We start from the raw sequence: 21387 nt of genomic DNA, 5'->3' as shown, positions 1-21387 counted from the left end.
AACATGTGTCTACCCTGATATTTGGGGATATCGGGGTTGGGTGTTAGTAGATAATATCGTTTGTTAAACAAAATGATACATTAATGAATTGATATCAAACTTGATATCAAAATTCGGACTAACTCAACGGAACTGAGTAAAAAGAGGGTTTAAGGACCAACTCAACAGAAACCAAACAGAGCACAGCGTCGGACCAACTCAACGAAACTGAGTTGGAAGAGGGATTTTGTACCAACTTAACTGAATCAAAGTAGAGGAGAGTTTCAAACCAATTCAACAGAACCGGATAGGGAGAAGGATTCCGGACCAATTCAACGGAATCAAAGAAGAGAAGGGTTTTAGACCAACTCGCCGAAATCGAATAGGAAATGGGATTTCGAACCAACTCAACGAAATCCAGACGAAGCAACACTCCAGATCAACTCAATAGAACCCAAATGAAACACAGTTTTGGACCAACTCAATGGAAGCAAATAAAATTCTAGGAACCTAGTTTAGAATAACTTAATGAAACCAGACAGGATACAAGTTTGATATCACAACTCCCTATAATAATGGCTTAACAGTTCTCAACTAGCCCTCTCGTTTCACAAAGATTTCAAATATGCAAGGTAACATACATTTCATGACTCTCACTTATAAGCTCAAGCAATATATGAATCCCGGTAAGGTACCACTTGCATGCAAACCGAAGTGCACATCCCCAAGATGTCACAGTGACCAAGGTAGGCCCACTAGACTCTATCAGAGTCTTTAGTAACGTTAATTTCCATATTTACAAATGATTCGGAACATGTTGACCAAAAGTCAATCATTGATCAACATGATCAATGGTAGGGTCAACTACCCTACTAATTCAATCCAGAAGATCCACATAGATTTCCAATCCGTAAGTTCCTAAGATACTCATATAATATATGCAAAACAAAATACAAAATTTCATTACGAACCAGCGATCGAATCTTCGCCTACCATAAAGGCTAATTGGTGGCTCTTTACTAAATTAAATGCAAACAATAAAATCACATCAAATAGATATCAAATACGGATTTAGAGAATCGTAATTAGCTTAGAAAGTTCACGTCGAGTCAGTGGTCAAGCTCCACTGAAGGCGACGACTGTAGACCTCACTTGATGAAATTTTCAATAATCTCCAAAATGGCTCAAAATTTACCAAGAGCTACATTACGAATAAGGGAGTAATTTTCATACCTTCAGCGGAGTCTAGAATTGGCTGGAGGATGGCGAAAACCACTGTCAAATTCATGGACCACAAAAGAAATGGTGGCCTCACCGTGCCATCATCACTACACCAACGAGCAATCAAGATCCAAGGAGCTCCTCCTGGGTTCCTGGGTTGTTGTCGATTGGTGGTAGTGGATGGCATTAAAATGGTTGGAAACAACAAGTTTGCCGTTAAGGAGCTCAGAAGCTGAGGACGTTGACTCATCGAAAATGGCAATCAAATGGAGTGAATTTTGGGTGGAAAAGAAAGCTAAGGTGATGCTGAGTTGATCAGGGGTGGTGGATAAGCTCATCGTCGTCGAAAACTGCTAGAAACGACGCCTGAAAACTCACCTGGAAGCAGAGTTATAGTCGCAGATGAATTAGGTCAAATAGGTTGACCGCAGTTTCTATAACGGAAGGAGTTGACTCCAACTTTGTTGGAGATTTCCATATATAGAATTCTAATTGAGGAAAATGCTCATGCCTTTGCGTGTCTATTTCTCTTTCCTTATAATTTTGATTCTCGAACAATTTTTTCCCATGTATTCGTGTGATTGAGCTTTATCCAAAATTACCAAGAATGATCCTGAGAGGTCTACAAATTTTTAATGAATACTTATAAAAAAATCCAACCTTAACTAAGAAACCAAAAATTTAAAATTAACTAAATTAAAATAAACCCACGAGAATTGTGTAATGAAATCCAAAGGAAGAATTTCATAATTAAAGCAGTCCATGATTAGTAATAGAACTCAAAATCAACCAACCATATAGAAGTTTTTTTTGTACTTAATCCAATAATATTCTTTTATAACTTAAAATTTAAGTTTAGATCTCGTAATTACTAATTCGATACCAATTACGAAGTCACAGCAGCATTCCTCTCTTGGTACATCTGTCTTAAAGTATACGTGGCACTTCATGATAAGTCCGTCCTGCAAATCCACAAACTATTGCGTACGGGAGCGGATGACCAAATGCGCTTTTCTTTGGCGTTTGGCTTTCGAGAAAGTGTCACCACTCGAGAAAAATTTTCCAACTTTTCTCGATAAAAAAAAAAGAAAAGAAAAGAAAAATTACAAAAACGAAAAACCCTAATTTCCCAAATGAAGTGTGGCAGCGGTCCTCATTCCTCATCCTAACGCCGTTTCTGCATCTCCCGGCGATCAGATGCAGTGGGAATAGGCAATTTGACCGGCGAGAGAGCTCCACCACTTGAAAAGATCGCTACTTCCTCTCTCCATTGACCAGGGTATCTCTCCCTCTCTCTCGCTGTATAAATGTATGTTTGCATGTATGCATACACTATATCACTGTGCGAGTGTATATATAGCATGTTATTCTAATTGATTGAGCTTGTTTAGGTGGTATGGAATTCTTTATATAAACATATGTAATGAAGTTTTGCCTATGAAAAGATTGAAGTCACCCCCAATCCATATGAATGTGCTTACTTTTGTTTTCGAGGAATGGAATGAAATTACACTCTTACTTGCTTTAACAATGTAGTTTCTGTAGTTTGAACAATTGTTAGTTTACACTGCACGTAAACGAAACACTGGGGACTTCGTAAGGCAAGAGTGTTTATTTTTTGAGAGGCTTGAAAAATCTGTACTTTACAATTCTTTTGTCTCCCGACCTCCGTTTTCTCTGCGATCTTGAGAAGCATAATACATATGGGATTGGGATTGCTTTTTGACAAAATAGAAAGAACAGAAATCTCTATAAGGGTTGTTTATCCTCGTTTTTCATTGACTTTTTTTTTTTTTTTGGAAGGAACGTTTTTCATTGACTTTGTCTATGAATGTATATACTCGTTTTCGGTGCTATGAGATGTTAGCTGAAGTTTACTGTTGCGTATGAGTCCCTGTGACACTTCCACATTTTTTAATTGACCCTATCCTTTTTTTCCTGTGATGCCGAGTGAAAGTATCATTACCTCTGAGATAAATCTAATACGAGTATGGATAGGACCTGTAAGTAGTAGTTATCATCATTATATGCTGAGCGTAATTTTATTATTAGTGTATGATTTCACATGTCATTAATAAATACACTTTCAGCAGTGGGAGATCATTGGATTAGGGAGCATAGATTTTAAGTAGATAGAGCTATCCATTCATGGAATTGGTAATCCGTACATGGATTTTAAGTAGTTATAGTTATCAAAGTGTAGAGTCGATTTGTTGAAACTATAACCCTTTGAGTGACCATCATGACCTCTGGCAGATGTATGATTGAATATTGTACATGTTTTGATCTTTTTCTTGTGCATTAAATACATATTAATAGTTTTATATCTTACACTACATTGGAATTCCATTTTCATATATGCACATCACGATGGCCAGCTCAGGAGATTATAAAAAGCTGGGTGAAAAACTGCAAGTAGTAGTTGATCTTGAAAACCATTATGCATTGTTTTTCTTTCTTTTCCTATGTTGATACTTGAGTTCCTCAGGATTTCCATTATAATTACTCCTCACCTGCAAGTTTATGTGCACCATATTCTTTCATATAGCACCAAACTAGTTATTGGGTTATTTATTTATTTGTTATCATTTGATTTTCAGAGTTCGAGATGGATCATTATGACCTGCATAGACAGAGAAGGGATTTGAAGCAAAAAGGAAGAAATGCTGGAAGAAATGTTGTATGGTCACATGCAATGGATAAGTGTTTAATTGATTCCCTTGCTATTCAAGCTAGGCATGGAAACAAAATTGACAAGAGCTTTAATGAACATGCTTACACTGCTGCTTGTATTGCTGTGAACTCTCGTTTCAACTTGAATTTAAACAATCAAAAGGTCATTAATCGTCTTAAGACCATAAAGAAGAGGTATAAGGCAATGAAGGATATCCTGAGTCAAGATGGTTTCAGGTGGAATCCCACTACAAAGATGATCGAGTGTGACAATCAAGAACTTTGGAAGAGATACATTGCAGTGAGTCGATTTCCTCTTTATTCTTCCAATTTTCATGCTTCTATTTATAGTTTGCATATTGGTGATATTGTTAATTCCATAAATAGGCACATCCTGATGCAAAAGGGTTTCGAGGCAAGCCAATAGAGATGTATGATGAACTCAAAATTGTTTGTGGAAACTATCAAGTCCCTAGTCGCTGGGCTAAGATGAAGGATGAAGGCCATCCAAGTGAGATGAAGAATTGTGAAGATGATTCTGCCTCATTTCTTTCTCCAAGCTCAGATGAACTAAGTGAGACAGATGGAACTGAGTCATATAGTGAACCAGAAGAAGGGTATAACAAGGTGCCAGATGGTATTCAAGACCCCCCTCTGATCCAGCCACTTAGACAACTTCCGAAACGCCCTCGTGGCTCAGAAGCCCTTCAGGATGCAATGATGGCTGTGGCGTCAAGCATTCGTCGCTTGGCTGATGCAATGGAGCAAAGCAAATACTCAATTGACGCCTCTCAACTACTAGAGGCTGTGATGGAGATTGATGGTTTGGAAGAGGCTAAACAGATGTATGCATTTGAGTATTTGAATGCTGACCCTGTCAAAGCGCGAGCCTTCATGGCATACGATGCTCGGATGAGGAAAATATACTTGTTTAGACAGTTCTGGTGGTGGAAGTAACTCTCAATCCCAATTTTAGGGTCCTCTGGGTGTATAGTTCTCAAGCTTACAAGAAGACTTGTGTTTGTCGGGTTACAAATACTAAATCGCCTTTGGTCTGTGTTTCCGGAGGTGTATGTACAGATACTAGATATCCGCAGGTTCAATATCGTATTTGGTTAGCAAGCCAGGATGTAGTCATTTTCACCTTGTTTGCTGCATCTTTTGAAAGTTAAAGATTGCAGTCGCCGTTTATCCGGTGTTTCTTGTAAACCCGAAATTGCCGGTGTAGTTCTTTCAAGTCTTTTTTCCTCATTCAGCTCTGCCATGAATTTAATGTGTCCTTTGCCGCGATCAAATATGTTTATTTTAATTGCATTTTGTTGATGATTTTATTTGTTTGTTGACGCTAATTTTGGCATTCACGGTGCAAAACATAATTAAGTTGCTGTGGGTGGTGAAGTGAGAGAGAGAGAGAGTTGTATCTGTTGTTTAATTTGGTCATTTCTGTGTTTATGTATGGAGCTTTGCTCACCCGTACATTTTTTTTTCATGAGTGAACCGTTGAGATTTCTAAATCTCAATTAGTTGAATCTCGAAGTTCAACTTGCAACTCGAACTAGCAAGTCATTATAGGCATTACCGCAAGGAGATGCTTTTATAAGGAAGGCGATTCATCTTATGAGGTTATAAAAGTAAAAAATCTCCGTATTGCAAATTAGTTTTATGATGAAACCTCAATTTCTTCATATCTCTTCATCAACATTTAAACGATGACAACCCTATATTAGACTTTTTGCTACTTAGAGCTCGTTTTGATATGTTTTTAAAATGACTGAAAGCGTTTTTGGTGAAAATATTATTGGAACCAATTCTTAGTAAAAATGCAAGTAAATTTTGAAAAAACACTTAATGTGCTTCTTGGAATAAGTACATAATTGACGCTTCTTATGGAAAGCACTTTTAAGTGCTTTTGGAACAAAAAAACATTTTCTTTAAAAGCGCTTTTAGTCATTTTGAAAACCCATCCAAACGAGCTCTTAATTTTTCACATACAAGCTGTACTTGGGGAGGCGGTAATCGGACTAGAGACCTTGATTGCAGGCGTATGCTGCTGGGCAGATGTATCGACAAACTCATAGGTATACTGAAGAAACAAATGAATGAACAAATAATTCAGTGTATAAACAGTATAACCGATGTAGTTTTATTGTCAAAACCAAGACCTCTTCCTTCACATTTCTTTCATCCATAAATTGAAACCTACTGCAGGAACATGATCTGCAATAAATATGGAAAAGAAAACACCAAATATTCTTCCTCGACGCTTCGAGTCTGGTCGTTTCTATAGCTTTATGCAAATCACGTTCGGAATTATTGAAATGGCAGACCGTCTTTATTCCTCTGAGACCTTGAAAAATGTATAGGACAAAATTATGTTATTGATACCGTCCATTCTTGGATCTGTTTCAAACTCGGGGTCGATATAAAAGAACACCTGCGAAAAAGTAACATGTCTTTCAGTACAGCAATTTTGCTTCTAAGCAATTAGTAATTTAAAGCACACTACTTACAGGCATGTCAATCTGCTCCCCCGGAAGAAGCCGCTGCTCCTCGAAGCAAAAGCACTGTATTTTATTGAAGTAAACTGCAGCCTGGGAAAAAGAAACATTACGTTATCACTAACCAGAGCATAGTTAAGCAATACTTTACAGGAAAAATGAAATGAACAATTATCAGAACCCAAAAATTCTGATGTGAAGTGCATGAAACTCCTAGAAACATGCTTTTAAGCTGTTAGATTAGAAAGGTTGTTTAAAAATGTAGTACTGAAACAATAGGCATGATTTTGGAATCGAGATAAAGTGAACATATGTTTACACCAGACGACACCTAAATCACATTGTACCAGCATCTTTGCCACAATCTTATACAAACTTATAACCAAGATGATGGGCTGCTAAGATGGGGTTTCTCGGGAATCAAACAAATATAGGTCATATTATTGCAAGCATTAACGACCCCGAAAAGAAATCCTGGAAAAGAGTCAAGAATCACCCTTGACCACATCCCACATTCTTGGAAAACTGTCATAGGAAAACCATCTGGACCAGGAGATTTCTCACTAGCCCCTACCAGAATCAAGCGCAACCCAACTAATTTCTTCCTCATGATTTCATAAGCTGTGTCAACGATGGAAACTGGCACAAACCAATGATCCCTTGCCTCGTCATAAGTGCTCTTGATTTCACGAGATGTTTCTCATGACTAGAAATTCTCCGCACACAAATATGCTTTCAATTCTATGGCCATATCGACGCATATTATTTCAAGGCATCTTTCAAATGTTTCATTAGGCTGGCATTGATTTCATACAATGATTCTATTTGTTCCTTCACTGTCCTCATACCACTCTCTTTGTCAAGAAATTACATCAATATAATAAACTGTATTTCAAAAGCCAAGAAAATGGAAACTTTCATGGCACTGTATAGAGCTATCTCAGGCTCATCCTACAGTGCATTTTGTGTTATCACCTGTCTCGGGTTACAAATTGTTCCATGAGATCTAGATAGTCGAGGTTTATTAAAACCCAACGAAATACATTGAGGCAATGTTCATACTAGAGTCAAGAAATGGAATTTAAAGACACGTGAATAAACACAAAGAAACATTATCGGGCAGTACCTTCATAGGGGTAACATTATATGTTGAGACACCAACTATTGGAGTTGAACTTCGGTTTTCAGCGGTATAGAAAGCAAGTGCACTTTCTCCAGGCTTTACCCTTACCTTCCAGAAATAAGGCAAGAACGTTACGGTAAAGCACCAAAATTGTAGAGAGACCCTTTGCTTTGAAAAATATGTAGTTAAGAATAATAATGGATGTAGCAAACAAATAAATACATTGTGAAAGAAAAAACCTCTCTTTGTGTAGGAATAAACTTCCATTGCATTCCATCAGCCACATCAGCATTGAACTGCACCACTATCTCCCTACAAGAGGATGTCATATGAGAATATAAACGTTGGTAACTTCATTCAATATAAGTAAAAAATTACACATCTTGGAGAATAACATCATTCAGATTCCGCTGAATCTACTAATTAAACTCTGATTTACAACTCAAGAATAAGAGACAAAGGTTTCCATAATGTTTTCTGAAATCGAGTGAAACTCTTGTGTAATTGGGATAGGGGTAGGAGTAGGACATAGAAAGCATTCATTTATGAATACCATAGGCATGGAAAACATAAAAGTAAAATGAAAATTAAGGATTTGATAATTTCACAACCATAAGAAGAGACAAGCTCTGTCACTTTAGAAGCAGAATGCGGACCTATTTGTGACTGTGCCATCCTTAGCATGCCGAGCAATCTTCTGTTCAACACTCTAAAGAAAGCAAAGGTGCAAATCATTGTTAAATCAAACAAATTCGGAATGAAAGAAACCAATATTGCAGCCCGAAAAATCGAACAGAATCAGACCTCACGGCGTTGGATAGTGCCTCCATACCCTGTAGCTTGGCAGAATCTTCTATAAAGAGGAACAGCTGCATAACTGGCTGCAACCATTGCAAAAACCAAACCCATCAAGTAGTAAAGCATCTTGCGTGATTTTCGTTGCGTGGCAGCCAGAGAAGAATAGGGTCTCTGGATTCTTCTCAACAGAGATTGAGAAGCAAATGGTGAGAGCTGACTACCACGCTTGTTGAACGAGCTTAACTCAAATCGCCGCCACATATTCTTACTATCATAGCTGAAATGCCTCTGATATGCAATAATACTACTACCACCTCCATTGAAATTACAATTGGGTATGCATCTGGATCATCATATCATTTCAACACAAAAAATTAAAACATGATACAAAGCACACATGGCATTCACAAAGTTATATTCTCTAACAGCAATTTTAAGCCGGGAAATGATTTCCGCACACTTTTTTTCCGGCTTCTGTAAACCCCTGTTTAATCCTTGCCATTTGATTGAATAAGCCAATCGAGGATCAAGAGACAGAAATAAACAGGGGCGTGTAGAAGGAGAAAAATGGCGTTCGGAAATCATGTCCTTTGAAGCAATGGAAATATTTACCTGGACTGGAGAGTGAAAAGGTGTGAGCTTTTGAGGTAAGTTGAGAGGGGAAGAGCTCTCTTACAAACCCCAGACCATGACATGGTTGAAGATAGCGGATTTTACTTGATCTTCAACACTGGGAGCATCTCTGCAACCAACACAGAGAGAGTAAGAAGATGCCTCTGCAAAACCCTAATTTCTCTGCAAAACCCTAAAATTTGAAATTGGGGTTTTGCTTCAGCTCGCAGCAAAAATGGGAACCACACGTGAAAAGTTAATTAAAAAGGAAATATTATTTACACGTGTCGGTAAACAAGTGGCTGTTAGAAAGAAAGATAATGGACCATGTAACATCTGATCACTATTACATTCACTTCCGACGCCGCACAACTCTTCCTTGTCCAACTTTCTCTCTGTTTCTCTGTGTCTCTTGTTGCGCCGCCGCCGCCGCCGCCATCCCAGAGCACAGGTCGGCGCAAACTCCACCAACCTCCTCCTCCTCCTCCGTGATATATTTCGTAAGAATTCAAGCCTAATTTAACTTCTCTGTGTCTGTGTGTTAGAGACGAAGATGAGCAATCCAGCTCATGATTTTCATGAAGAAGAAGATGACCAGGGGGAGATATTTCTTGATGAAGATGACATAATCCGAGAATCCACTGTTGATGACGAAGGTCCTCACCCTCTCTCTCTCTCTCTCTCTCTCTCTCTCTCTCTCTCTATATATATATATATATATATATTTGTGTAAAGAGTAATATTTGAAATTTTTGTTAATTTCTTGTGGATTGCAGATCTTCCTGATGCAGATGATCAAAGTGTTGGTATGCTTACTTCACTAGAACTGATATCATCTCGGACACTAATAATTCAAAGTGTATGAAATGGGTTTTGTTTTGTTTCTTCTCTTTAGTTAATTACATTGATTTGGTATGGTATGTATGTTTTATGGTGGTTTCAGATGAGCCTGATGACGATGATTCCATGCACACGTTCACCGGCCATAATGGTAAGTGTTTCAGTTGCTGTGTTTCTTTTTGCATTTCACCTGCTACAGACATTATGTGTTATTAACAATCAATTAAGTTGAAATAATCAATGGTGACTTGACTACCAAGTTATTACCTTGTACTTGCAAGAGTTATATATTTTGCCAATGATGAAGTGAGTGGAACTCAACCGCAAAAGATGCAAATAGTTAGCATTAGGCAGAAATGTTTTATGTTTTTGCATCATTATTAACTTGCTATGCTGGAGGAATTTCAGAATCTTATACTGAAGGGGTTTTCTTAAGGTTGTTATAGGCATCACTGAGATAAGATGCAAGGGTTAATGTTTATTTCACTCTCTAGCTGCATTGATTTTGAAACTGTCGATTATTCTGCCCCTCGACGGAGTTCTTGACTGTTGCTTTTTGTGTTAGGGTTAGGAAATGAAATCTTTATGACCTGTTATGTTTGTTTTATCTGCACCTGGGTTGGTTAGGAAATAAAATCTGTATTAGCTTTGGCTTTAGCTTGATGCTTTGCTGCTTAGCTCGGGCAATTCTATTTCTTGGATTGCTTGAAAATTTAGGGTATCAACCATTTTCCTTTCCTTTCTGGGACAGGTGAGCTTTACACAGTTGTCTGCAGCCCAACAGATCCTACTTTGGTTGCAACCGGTGGTGGAGATGACAGAGGGTTTCTTTGGAGAATTGGAGTAGGAAATTATGCTTTTGAGCTCCAAGGTAGGTGTACGAGAGAATATCTGCATATTTTACATGCTCGTGTGCATTTGTCTGAACCCAATTTTATATTAGAAACCTAGCTTAAAAGTACCAAACTATGTGCTCATTGGATTTTATGCCCACTTTGCTAGTTTAACTTCATCTACACTACTCTGCAGGTCATAAGGATTCTGTTTCTAGTTTATCATTTAGTACTGATGGGCTGTTGCTTGCATCCGGAAGCTTGGATGGAATTATTCAAATTTGGGATGTAGCGAACGGAGTTCTGAAAAAAACTCTTGAAGGTCCTGGAGGGGGCATCGAGGTAAAACTTTTAGGCTTTATTTCTTACTGTGATTGTACTTTACTTTATTAGAAATTTAATATGGACTATGTGATTTCTCAGTGGGTCAGGTGGCATCCTAGGGGGCATCTGGTCCTGGCTGGTTCAGAGGACTGCACGGTCTGGATGTGGAATGCTGACAATGGTTCCTATCTTAATATGTTTTCAGGCCATGGTAGTAACGTGAGTTGTGGTGATTTTACCCCTGATGGTAACTATTATTCATCTTTGTGCTTCAATCTGTCTGCTTCTCTCACTCCGTAAACTGTTATATCATGAATTTCATCTATTTAAACTGATTGAAAAAGCATGTTGATGTTTTTTTAACTGTCACCATTGATATATGTTTCATGTCTTTTGCTGCTTGCTTAAGGTAAAACAATATGCACTGGTTCTGCTGATGCAACTTTGAGAATATGGAATCCAAAAAGTGGTGAAAACGTTCATGTCATACAAGGTATCTTTTCAAGTTATTATATAACTTTCCTATGTTGTTCCTCTTACGAGTTAGTTGAAGTTTTGGAGCAAAAATCAGTATAGAAATAGGTAGTATGAAACCTTGAATCCAAATGATCGTGATTATTTAGTTTTCCCCACAATTTTTTGGAGCTACCGGTTGATGTTGCAATGTTCGAAGTTCATTAAGAAGCTACCGGTTTGAAACCGTAATATGACAGAGCAGAGAACCCCCTAAACCAAACAATGATAAGGATGACACTGATGTTTTGTTGCAATACATCCGAGAAGACTGACATTCGATACAAGGTCCAAAATTTTGGCCAATATACACAATATATGGGCAGAAATTTGAGATTTTATGAGGTGTCAATACAGAAACTTGGGCTGAAGCTCTATCTTTTCATCCTTTCACCAAATTTGATTACCCATGATGAATTTCTTTTAATTCTATATTTCCATTTTCATTTAGTTCGTTCAGTTAACTCACCTAAAGTACCTTTTCTATCATGGTGCTGGCATCTATCATTCCTTATGTATCACGAGTTAATTCCTTGCATTTGGGCATGCTAATCCTGAGTTTTGAGCTTCAATGCATAAACTGTGCAGACCAAATCCGTCATGCTATACTAATGAGTTGTGCCGTTTTATCTTGCTAAAAGTTGGTAACGTTAACACGAAGTGAAAGACTGAACTGATGTTGTTTCTGATATCCAGCAGTTTTGTCTATTTGAATTTGTCGCAGAAACGGTATTTGTTTGTCCTCGTATTGGAAATTTTGACTTTTTCTGTCTTTTAGGTCACCCGTACCATACTGCTGGATTAACGTGTTTGGCAATAAGCTCTGATTCAACTCTAGCTTATACTGGTTCTGAAGATGGCTCTATCCATATCGTCAACATAACTACCGGAAAGGTGTGATGTAGTTTTGTTGCATTGCGATTGCTTATTGGTTAGTTCCTTGGTTTCGCTCTACTAGTTATCAGGCTTTCAATAGAATTCCTTTTTCACAACAACAGGTTGTTAGTTCCCTATCTTCACATTCCGATTCTGTTGAATGCGTCGGGCTTGCACCAAGGTACATTCAAGCCTTTCAGACATTCAAATTGAACTGTTTTCATTATGAATTTATGAAAGACTGTACAAGGAAACTATATGTATCGTATATATCTTTGCAATTGCAATCAATGTGTTTCTAAATCATGTAGTATACTTTCACTATACTCATAAATTTAATTGGGTATGGCAGCTCTCCATGGGCTGCAACTGGAAGTATGGATAAGAAGCTTGTTATCTGGGATTTGCCTTCTTCGTCGGCCCGTGCTACATGTGAACATGAGGTCTGTTGGAGTTTCTTCTTGTACAATATATATATACCTACCTATCCAGTTCCAATATTCCGAGTTGTTACCAGCGTGTTTACTTCCAGCCAGTTTTCGTGTTAATTTCAAATTGCTGTCTAATGAATAAAATCGTACTCGTGGGCAGGATGGAGTGACATGCTTGACGTGGCTTGGTCAATCAAATTACCTAGCAACAGGTTGCGGGGATGGAAAGGTTCGAGTCTGGGATAGTCGCTCTGGTGATTGTGTTAGAACCTTCAGTGGCCATACCGAAACCATTCAGTCTCTTTCCGTTTCTGCCAACCAAGAGTTTCTTGTTTCAGTATCTACTGACGGAACTGCCCGAGTTTTTGAGATTGCAGAATATAAGTGAGCAATATAGCCTACATAGTTTTGTAACAAGTATGGCCTTACAGTTACGCAGTACTTCGTGTTCAAAGAATCTGAGTTGAGATGAATGCCGATACATAGTATTTTGTGATAACATTTTTAACATTACTGTTTTCCTTATCTATTAATTTTGTTCCCTGAAAGTTCCCCAGGGCTGCAACAGGAGAATTCTTCGGTCCAGACAGGGATGGCAATTTAGCCCGTTAAAACAACAGGACAGTGGCGAGTGCACGACTGCCAAAAATATAAATCGAACAAAGATATAATCACCAATAATCGCCACACGAACATGTTCCATTCTTGAAGTGATGGAACCGGTGCATATCACGCACGATGATCTCCCGTCTAGTTACAAGCGAAATGTACTTGGTTGCGTTATGGCAATCACCGCAAACTCGTAAATTCTTCCGAATGTGTATGGTTGCACCAGGAGTAGTGTTCAAGAGCCCAAACGCAATAGCCAGCTTCTCACTGTGGCTATTGAGCAACTGCTCCTTAACATCAGCTTCCACATCATGAATTGAATTGGTGTCCGGCACATAACCAGCTGCCTTGATCTCATCTCCCAGAGTGTCCAGAAAACTATAGATTCTTTTGGATTGGGGATGGCTCGTGCTCCCGGAATAGAAAGTGTGAACCTCGTTCTTCAAATCCACTAAACTGCAGCCCGGGGTTTTCTGGAGCCCCTTCTTCTCCATCATCGTTCGCACTTTGGCCACTTTGTCCCACAACGAAGCTGTTTGATATATGTTAGCAAGCAAAACATGATACCCGCCATCCGCAGGATTTAACTCAAATATCTTATCTGCTGCCTTTTCCCCCAACTCTATATTTTTATGAATTCTGCAAGCCCCCAACATGGCTCCGAAGACAGTAATACCAGGCTCCATAGGCATATTTTGAATAAAATCCCAAGCCTCATTTAGCCGGCCAGCTCGACCAAGGAGATCAACCATGGCCCCGTAGTGATCCATTGCAGGCTCCAACCCATAATCTTCTTTCATGCTTGCAAAGTATTGTAGACCCTCTTCCACTAAACCCGAATGACTGCAAGCAGAGATCACACATAGGAACGTTATATCATTCGGCTTTATTGTTCCTTTTTTCATTTCATTGAACAGATCCACAGCAGATTTTCCGAGCCCATTTGTTCCATATCCATCAATCATAGCGTTCCACGTTGTCACATGCCGCTCATCCATCATGTCAAAAAGTTTTCTAGCAGTGTGCACAGCTCCACATTTTGCGTACATGTCAACAAGAGCAGTCATCACAAAAACGTTTTTGTCAAAACATTTTCTTATTACAAGTCCATGAATCCACTTAGCCTGTCGTGTAACTGATAGCTCCGCGAGAGCAGGGATGACGCTCACCATTGTAAATGAATCTGGTTTTATATTTTGAGAATGCATCTCACAAAAGTGACTTAAAGCCTCGCTGACGCGCCCATTCTGTGCATAACCTAATATCATGGCATTCCATGAGACTGGGGTCTTACCCTGCAACTTGTTAAATATTTTTGCAGCGATGTCAACTCTCTTACACTTCGAATACATGGATATCAAAGAGTTCATGACCGAAACATCAGATCCGAGTTTCATCTGATCCAATAGTTTATGTACGAACATTCCTCGCTCAAGATCTCCCAAATCAGCACAAGCATGCAAAGCTTCCATTATAGTAACATTTGTTGGTTCAAAGCCTTGATCCAACATCTTCTGGAAAACCTCCATTGCCTCCTTGGGGTCCTCATTTTGTACGTACCCGTCTATCATGGAATTCCAAGAAACAACAGTCTTGTGCTTCATCCTATTGAAAATCAACCGAGCAGTCCCCACCGATCCACATTTTGAATACATGTCTACAAGAGCAGTAGAAAGGTTTACATGCGATTCAAAACCAGCTCTTACAACATACGCATGAATTGATTTTCCAATTATCAAAGACCCAAAATCTGCAACAGCAGGCAAAAGGGTGACCAACGTGATCGGATCAGGCTTCTGACCTTCCTCCTGCATCCGTATAACCAACTCCATAGCTATCTTTGCCAAGCCATTTTGCGCATAACCAGCAACAATGGTATTCCAAGAAACCAAGTCTCTCTCAGGCATTCTATCAAACATCTTATATGCCTCATCAACCTGCCTACATTTCGCATACAGATTCACAACCGCGGTCATCGCAAACAAATTTGAGGCAAACCCACTACTAATTAGATCACCATGAATCTCTTTTCCCCTCCTAAGATCAGCATTGTCACCACAAACTTTCAACAAATATGTAAAATTATACACAACAGGTTTAACACCATCATACTTCATTCGACAAAAGAACGAAAAGGCGTCACCTAAAGACGAGTTCTTGGCATACCCCTTGAGCAAAGTGTGGTAAAAGACCTCGAGTTTGTCCTCAACGGTGTTGAAAACCCGAGCGGCCTCATTGGGGCAGCCATAGTTGCAGAACAAGCTGACAAGCTTGGTCTGGAACAAGTGCTCGTTGTAGAGACCGTTCTTGATGATGAGGGGGATGATTTGGTTGAGTTCTTGCACGGAAGTGCAGAGCTCGAGGAGGATGGCTGCAGGGTGCTTGTAGACATGAGAAGGAATGTGGGTTCGTTGGGAAAGGGTGTGAAAGGTTTGTGATTTTGGGGTTGACACTGGAGGGCCGAGACGAGATGGAGTTGGTGGCGGTGGTGGTGGAAGTGGCGGCGTTATGGTGCTGGTTATGGGGTGTAGAGGTGTGAAAGATAAGAGCTGTGAGCTCATCGTTTTCTGCCCCTCTACGTTTCATGAGACTGTAACGAGTTTATATGTTTTGGATAAGATTAGTGGAAGGTGATATAAATCACAGAGGAAAGCTTGACTCTTATAATTGTTCATCTCCAAAATTCTTTGTGACAAATTGACGAATCTCCGTGTTTACGATCAAAATCCTTCGTATTATAATGGATAAAATAATTAATTTAAAACTAAGATTGTTTATTTTTAAAGTATTATTAAAAAGGGAGAGGGTTCTAAAGTAATACAATAGGAAAGAAGAAGTTTCCTGAAACATATGGGTGCAATCAAAGGTCTTATAAACTAAGATATTGGACCACAAACTTAAGATAAGGTCATTTAGAAAACAACTGTAGCAAATAAATAGATGATTGATAATATTTTTATTGTATCTGACGATTTTTTTAGGAAACGGATCCATCATGGGATCCCTTGATCATGACCGTTCATCGTACATGATGTAATCAGTTTTCATTAGGTACTATTTATATTTAATTTTAAAATTTAAATTTAAAATTATTTCTGATTACACGATGTACGATAAACGGTCATGATCACGGGATCCTATGAAAATGATCCGGCGAGTATCCTTTTCTTTTTTTTTTTTTAATTTACACAATTCGATAACTAAGTATCCCTTATTTTATTGATTTTTTTAAAAGATAATCTTTAAAATGATTTATAATATAAAAAATTCGAATCAGCACGAAATTTCATAAATCGATAACAAAGCATATGAAAGCGTTGAGTTAATTTCTAATTCATATTACAAAGGAAGTTTATGTTTACACCCAAATAATCTCTCTTCGCACCCAGCAGATTAATGAAATTGTCTTCAAATTATACCCTTACATGGGACGACAATGTGCGCTAATCTCTTTAAACCCTTAAACACAACTTCGTCATCTTTCCTTGCACACATTTGGGAAGGTTCGGTAGTACGCATCCGAACAGAAGTTCTGAAACTGTTTTTGGAAGATGTTCGGTATCTCCCTAACCGAACCATAACAGCTATGGTTTTAATTCGAAATTTTTCATTCTTTTCGTCCCAAAAAAGCATGGATTTAACGACGTGTTTACGTATCCATAATCGGAATGAGAATGTAGAATTGAATTCCAATTACAGAGTACTTCAGTATTTACTAAACATGAAGGAATAAAAAAAGCAGTGGGGCCCACACAAATTTTGGAATTCAATTCCTTGTATTGGTGGAATTAGATTCCCTAGATATAGGTGATAATTCAATTCCTGATTGTTTGAACAATCAGAATGACACTTTTGTTTCCTTTCCTCACTTACTTTTTTTATTTCCAAGACTATCCTTTATAAACCCATTAAAGTATATAAAATATTTGATTTGAAACAAGAGCATTTTAGTAATCATACTAGTTTATATTCCAATTCTGCTAAATTAGTAAACAGCTTTCTGAAATTCTATTCCAATTCCAAAACATTTAAGTAAACAACTTCAACAGGAATCCAATTCTGACTTCTCATTTCAACTCCTCCTTAATTCAATTCATCCTCAATTCAATTCCTCCTATTTTCATTACCGTTACGTAAACGCGCCATGAATACTTTATTTACTAACGTTTGCATTACGAATGATTGTTGTTTCTGTTCGAAGCACTTCAACTGAAATACAACGTGCATTAAACATTAGTTTACAAGCGTCGTTCGTTTCATTTCTTCAACATCCCTCTTTCACACAGATCATGTTGAGGACTCAACTTCTCGTACAGGACTTGGATTCAAACTAAAGTAAAAAAAAAATATTACACACAATTGGACAATTCACAAAAGAAAACAGTACTTCTAAGATGCAAATGTTCGATAAATGATAAACTCACACTACGACAGAAAATACAAGTTCATTGCATTCTGGCACCACAACAACAACAACAAAGCCTTATCCCACTAAGTAGGGTCGGCTATATGAATCCTAGAACGTCATTGCGCTCGGTTCTGTGTCACATCTTCCGTTAGATCCAAATACTCTACGTCATCCTAACATTACATGAACGAAAACTAAAGTACGGCAGCAGCACGATGTTAAGAAAAAGCACGTGAGAGAGAGAGGATAGAAAGAATGATACTTAGTTTTGAGTCTTTTGACCACGCAGAGAAGAGATATCCGTTGCTAACCAACTTACATGATGACCGAATATTGCATAGGAACTAAAAACATAATCCACAAAAACCTAGTTAATCTTTACTTATGACCCAATTTAACAAACACCTAAGAGTAACAGCAAAGCGATTCAAGATACAATTTGCGCAACGATCAAACTTGATGCATATATCATCTCATAACTTTCCACGACAATTCACAAATACAATTTAATTAGACCACGGATTCTCCCATCCCAACTTCCTCTTGATTGGATAAAGAATTCAATTGAAAAGTGAAAACAATTAGAGCAATTATTCGCCGAAGAAAAAAAAAATCTAGATAGCAATTAAGCATTATGTTATAATCACCACATTAACTGTATAACTTAAGGATTACAAAACTCAAAATAGCACAAGCCAACAACTAGAAGCACAAATTAAAACCATATATCATCATGTAAAGATCATAAGTAGATTGACTCGCGAAAATTGCTACCACAAATCCAAATCGAACAAGTAAATATGATAACGAAGAGTAGTGCACCGCAGTAGTAGGATTAAATTTTGTTGAAGGCAACAATGTCGCAGCTCTGGATGTACTCATTGCGGGGCTCAACAGTAAGCTGCTCTTCGATGAGGTCATCGACGGAAACAAGGTCATCGACAATGGTGAGCATGATCTGCAACTTCTTGATCCCGTAACCAACGGAAACCAATTTCGATGCGCCCCAGAAGAGACCCTCCATCTCGACACTCCGAACAGCCTCCTCGAGCTTCTTCATGTCAGTCTCATCGTCCCAAGGCTTGACATCCAAAAGAACAGAGGATTTTCCACTCTCCTTCTTCTTGGTAGACGCCTTTTTGGCTGCCGCCAACTCCGCCTCGGCCTTCTTGTCCTCCTCAGTCTCGTCGCCAAAGAGGTCCAAATCGTCATCGTCATCGCCTCCAGCGGCGGCAGCGGGAGCGGGTGCAGCAGCCTCAGCCTTGCCGCTGCTGACTCTCACTCCGGCAGCCTTGCCGGGGAAGGTGGAAGCGAGTTGGGACGAAACGGCGTTGTACCACTTGCTGACATTGGCAAAAGAACCGGCGGGCTTCTCCAACACGGCGGCGTAGACCTTGATGTCATCCAAAGTCAGCTTGTCTCTGAGATTGGGATTAGCAGTGAATTATTAACCAAAAATAAAGTGCAATCCATTGAAATATACAGAAAAATAAAGAAGAAGAAGAATAAGAAATTGTTACCCGGAGATGTAAGATTTGCCGGCGAGGAACTCATCGAGGGCTTTGAGACCGGCATCGGTGTAGAGATCTGAGAAGGTGATGGCCATGGCGATTTGCGAGAGAGAGTTAAGAGAGGCGGCCGAGGAGTGCGAGTAGTAGGGCGAGAGAGAGATTTGTTAGGCTGCATCACAGCTGCCTATTTATATTATATTTGGGCTGGGAAAAACCCTAGCTGAGTTAGGAGTATCTGTTGGATAATATTCCTTTTCTTTTGTATCTTTACATCCAACCCATGGCCCGCCCCTTTTTCCCGAGCATCTCTGATCGGATCATACTTTTTTTTTTTCTTTTAAAAAAGAGTTAATCGTAGCTATAGTCGTTGAACTTTAAGTTAATTGTAATTTTGATCCCTTAATTAAAATTTTATTAAATATAATCCTTTAACTTAATAAAATGTAGAGCATAAGTCCTTTGTTCTAAATACTGTCAAATTCTCCGTTTGAGGTGTTTACATGGTTGGCATATAGGGCTCACAAATACAATAATAGAGAATAGTATTTGAAAACCCTTGACCAAAAAAAAATATTTGAATTTAAACTTTCACTATTTCAATTTAAAATTTTATATTTAAATTGAAATCGAAATGAAAAATATCTTCATTTCGAAATTCACTTGGATTTTAGTTGAGTAATGTATTCTATGAATAATAAATATGTATGAAGAATACTCTTTTAATTCTTAAAAACGTAGTTCTCTGCACAACAGTAAGATTGTCACAATTGCCACCAATTGATTCCATCTCTCTCAATTTTGTTTTGCCCGGCTCCTCCCAAACCCTCTGAAAATAAACCCCATTAGTTTGCCCCGCCGCATATGGTTCTCAAAACTCAAACAAACCCAAATTGGCGGTGAATGAAGCAGGGCCGACCCTGAGGGGGTGCAAAGTGTGAGACCGCACAAGGCCCTCGATTTTTTGGGGCCCCCAAATTCTAAAAACCTTTATATATATAGATAAAAAAAAACCTGAACATTATCACAATGCTTTCTTGGCAGAGTTGTCAACCGGTGGTACTGTCATTTACTTGTTAACGGGTTCGACTACACACTTGCTCATGTTTATTAATTTTGATTTTTTTTTCCTGCTATGCTAGGTTTTCTTTCCTATTGGGCATTGTCTGGGTAACCATTTTGGGCCTTTTTTTAAGCTAGACTATTTGTTTCTTTTTTTTTTAATACTTGTAGTTTAATTTCTTTCATTGTTTGTTAAAAAAAAAAAAAACATTTCTTTCATTATATAACATAACTTTTGCGAATAAATCTGCAATTAGTGATATCATAATAAATTAAAATGCGTAAATGTTTAAAAATACAATCTTTAAAAGCCCCTTCCTTGTATGATACCATTTAATAGAATATATGTAATAATAAGATTAGTTTATTCTTTTGATCACTGTTTAAAATTATCAAATTATAAGTTTCATCCATTTGAAGACTTTAGTCATCTATATATCAAAAGAAAATTATAATACAACTTTGCTCATACCTACCATTAAAGACACGAATCTCAAATCTCGAATTTTTAACTAATCTAACAGCAACTGTCACATCCCAGCCCGGACCCCCACCACATCCCAAGCTCGACTCCACCATAACACGATATTGTCCGCTTTGGGCCCTGACCACGCCCTCACGATTTTGTTTTTAGGAACTCACACGAGAACTTCCCAATGGGTCACCCATCCTGGGAATGATCTCACGCGAACTCGCTTAACTTCGGAGTTCCCATAGAACCCGAAGCCAGTGAGCTCCCAAAAGGCTTCGTGTTAGAGAAAGATAGGAATATACATATAAGGATCACACCTTGGCCGCGTGTGTGTCGAGGAGGACGTCGGGGCCCTAAGGGGGGTGGATTGTAACATCCCACACATATATCGAAAACATGTTCAGAAATATGCCATGTCGAATGTCTCCACATAAAATGTAAGTAACCCAGGTAATGTCAATCAATGCAAGTAACATATCAGCCGGAGTCACCTAACGTGGCCTGTACGGTTAAATCTAGAGCTCAAATCCCTAACTCACTAACTATATTTGCACACGAGTCGGAACCACCTAAAATGGTCTGTACGACAGGACTGGGTGTAAATAAA

General features: G+C 38.5%; 5 protein-coding genes across 6 annotated transcripts; 2 read left to right on the top strand and 3 right to left on the bottom strand.

Annotated features, from left to right (window-relative positions):
• The first annotated feature begins 2159 nt into the window (after positions 1–2159).
• LOC137735119 (uncharacterized) lies at positions 2160–5187 on the top strand. Of its 2 annotated transcripts, none has more exons than XM_068474495.2 (3): positions 2160–2479; positions 3801–4174; positions 4261–5187. In XM_068474495.2, exons 2-3 carry the CDS (start codon positions 3809–3811, stop codon positions 4828–4830), a joined length of 936 nt encoding a protein of 311 aa, XP_068330596.2. In that variant the 5' UTR covers positions 2160–2479; positions 3801–3808; the 3' UTR covers positions 4831–5187. The 2 variants fall into 2 exon arrangements, with proteins under 2 accessions (XP_068330596.2, XP_088552350.1); XM_088696224.1 differs by having other exon boundaries at positions 2229–2509.
• A 767-nt stretch (positions 5188–5954) lies between these two features.
• LOC137733778 (cytochrome c oxidase assembly protein COX11, mitochondrial) lies at positions 5955–9046 on the bottom strand. Its single transcript, XM_068472961.2, has 7 exons — positions 8905–9046; positions 8299–8635; positions 8151–8203; positions 7734–7806; positions 7498–7602; positions 6384–6464; positions 5955–6307 (listed from the first exon to the last, which is right to left on the bottom strand). The coding sequence occupies exons 1-7, from the start codon at positions 8985–8987 to the stop codon at positions 6206–6208; spliced, it is 834 nt and encodes a 277-aa protein (XP_068329062.2). The 5' UTR covers positions 8988–9046; the 3' UTR covers positions 5955–6205.
• Positions 9047–9132: 86 nt separating this feature from the next.
• On the top strand, positions 9133–13220 carry LOC137733777 (uncharacterized). Its single transcript, XM_088697546.1, has 12 exons — positions 9133–9355; positions 9450–9560; positions 9681–9710; positions 9848–9895; positions 10496–10615; positions 10774–10919; positions 11001–11148; positions 11311–11394; positions 12193–12308; positions 12413–12471; positions 12643–12733; positions 12882–13220. Exons 2-12 carry the CDS (start codon positions 9458–9460, stop codon positions 13107–13109), a joined length of 1173 nt encoding a protein of 390 aa, XP_088553672.1. The 5' UTR covers positions 9133–9355; positions 9450–9457; the 3' UTR covers positions 13110–13220.
• CRR22 (Pentatricopeptide repeat (PPR) superfamily protein) lies at positions 13164–16056 on the bottom strand. The gene has a single exon (XM_068472960.2). The coding sequence runs from the start codon at positions 15889–15891 to the stop codon at positions 13393–13395; it is 2499 nt and encodes an 832-aa protein (XP_068329061.2). The 5' UTR covers positions 15892–16056; the 3' UTR covers positions 13164–13392.
• A 2285-nt stretch (positions 16057–18341) lies between these two features.
• On the bottom strand, positions 18342–19427 carry LOC137734704 (elongation factor 1-beta 2). The gene is made up of 2 exons (XM_068473966.2): positions 19259–19427; positions 18342–19159 (listed from the first exon to the last, which is right to left on the bottom strand). Exons 1-2 carry the CDS (start codon positions 19342–19344, stop codon positions 18574–18576), a joined length of 672 nt encoding a protein of 223 aa, XP_068330067.2. The 5' UTR covers positions 19345–19427; the 3' UTR covers positions 18342–18573.
• Positions 19428–21387: the final 1960 nt, after the last annotated feature.

The sequence above is a fragment of the Pyrus communis genome, chromosome 7, assembly GCF_041283825.1.
Source record: "Pyrus communis isolate YQ-2024b chromosome 7, ASM4128382v1, whole genome shotgun sequence".
Classification (NCBI taxonomy): Eukaryota; Viridiplantae; Streptophyta; class Magnoliopsida; order Rosales; family Rosaceae; genus Pyrus; species Pyrus communis.
Note: the sequence above shows the minus strand (reverse complement) of the source record. Positions and strands in the feature narration are given on the sequence as shown.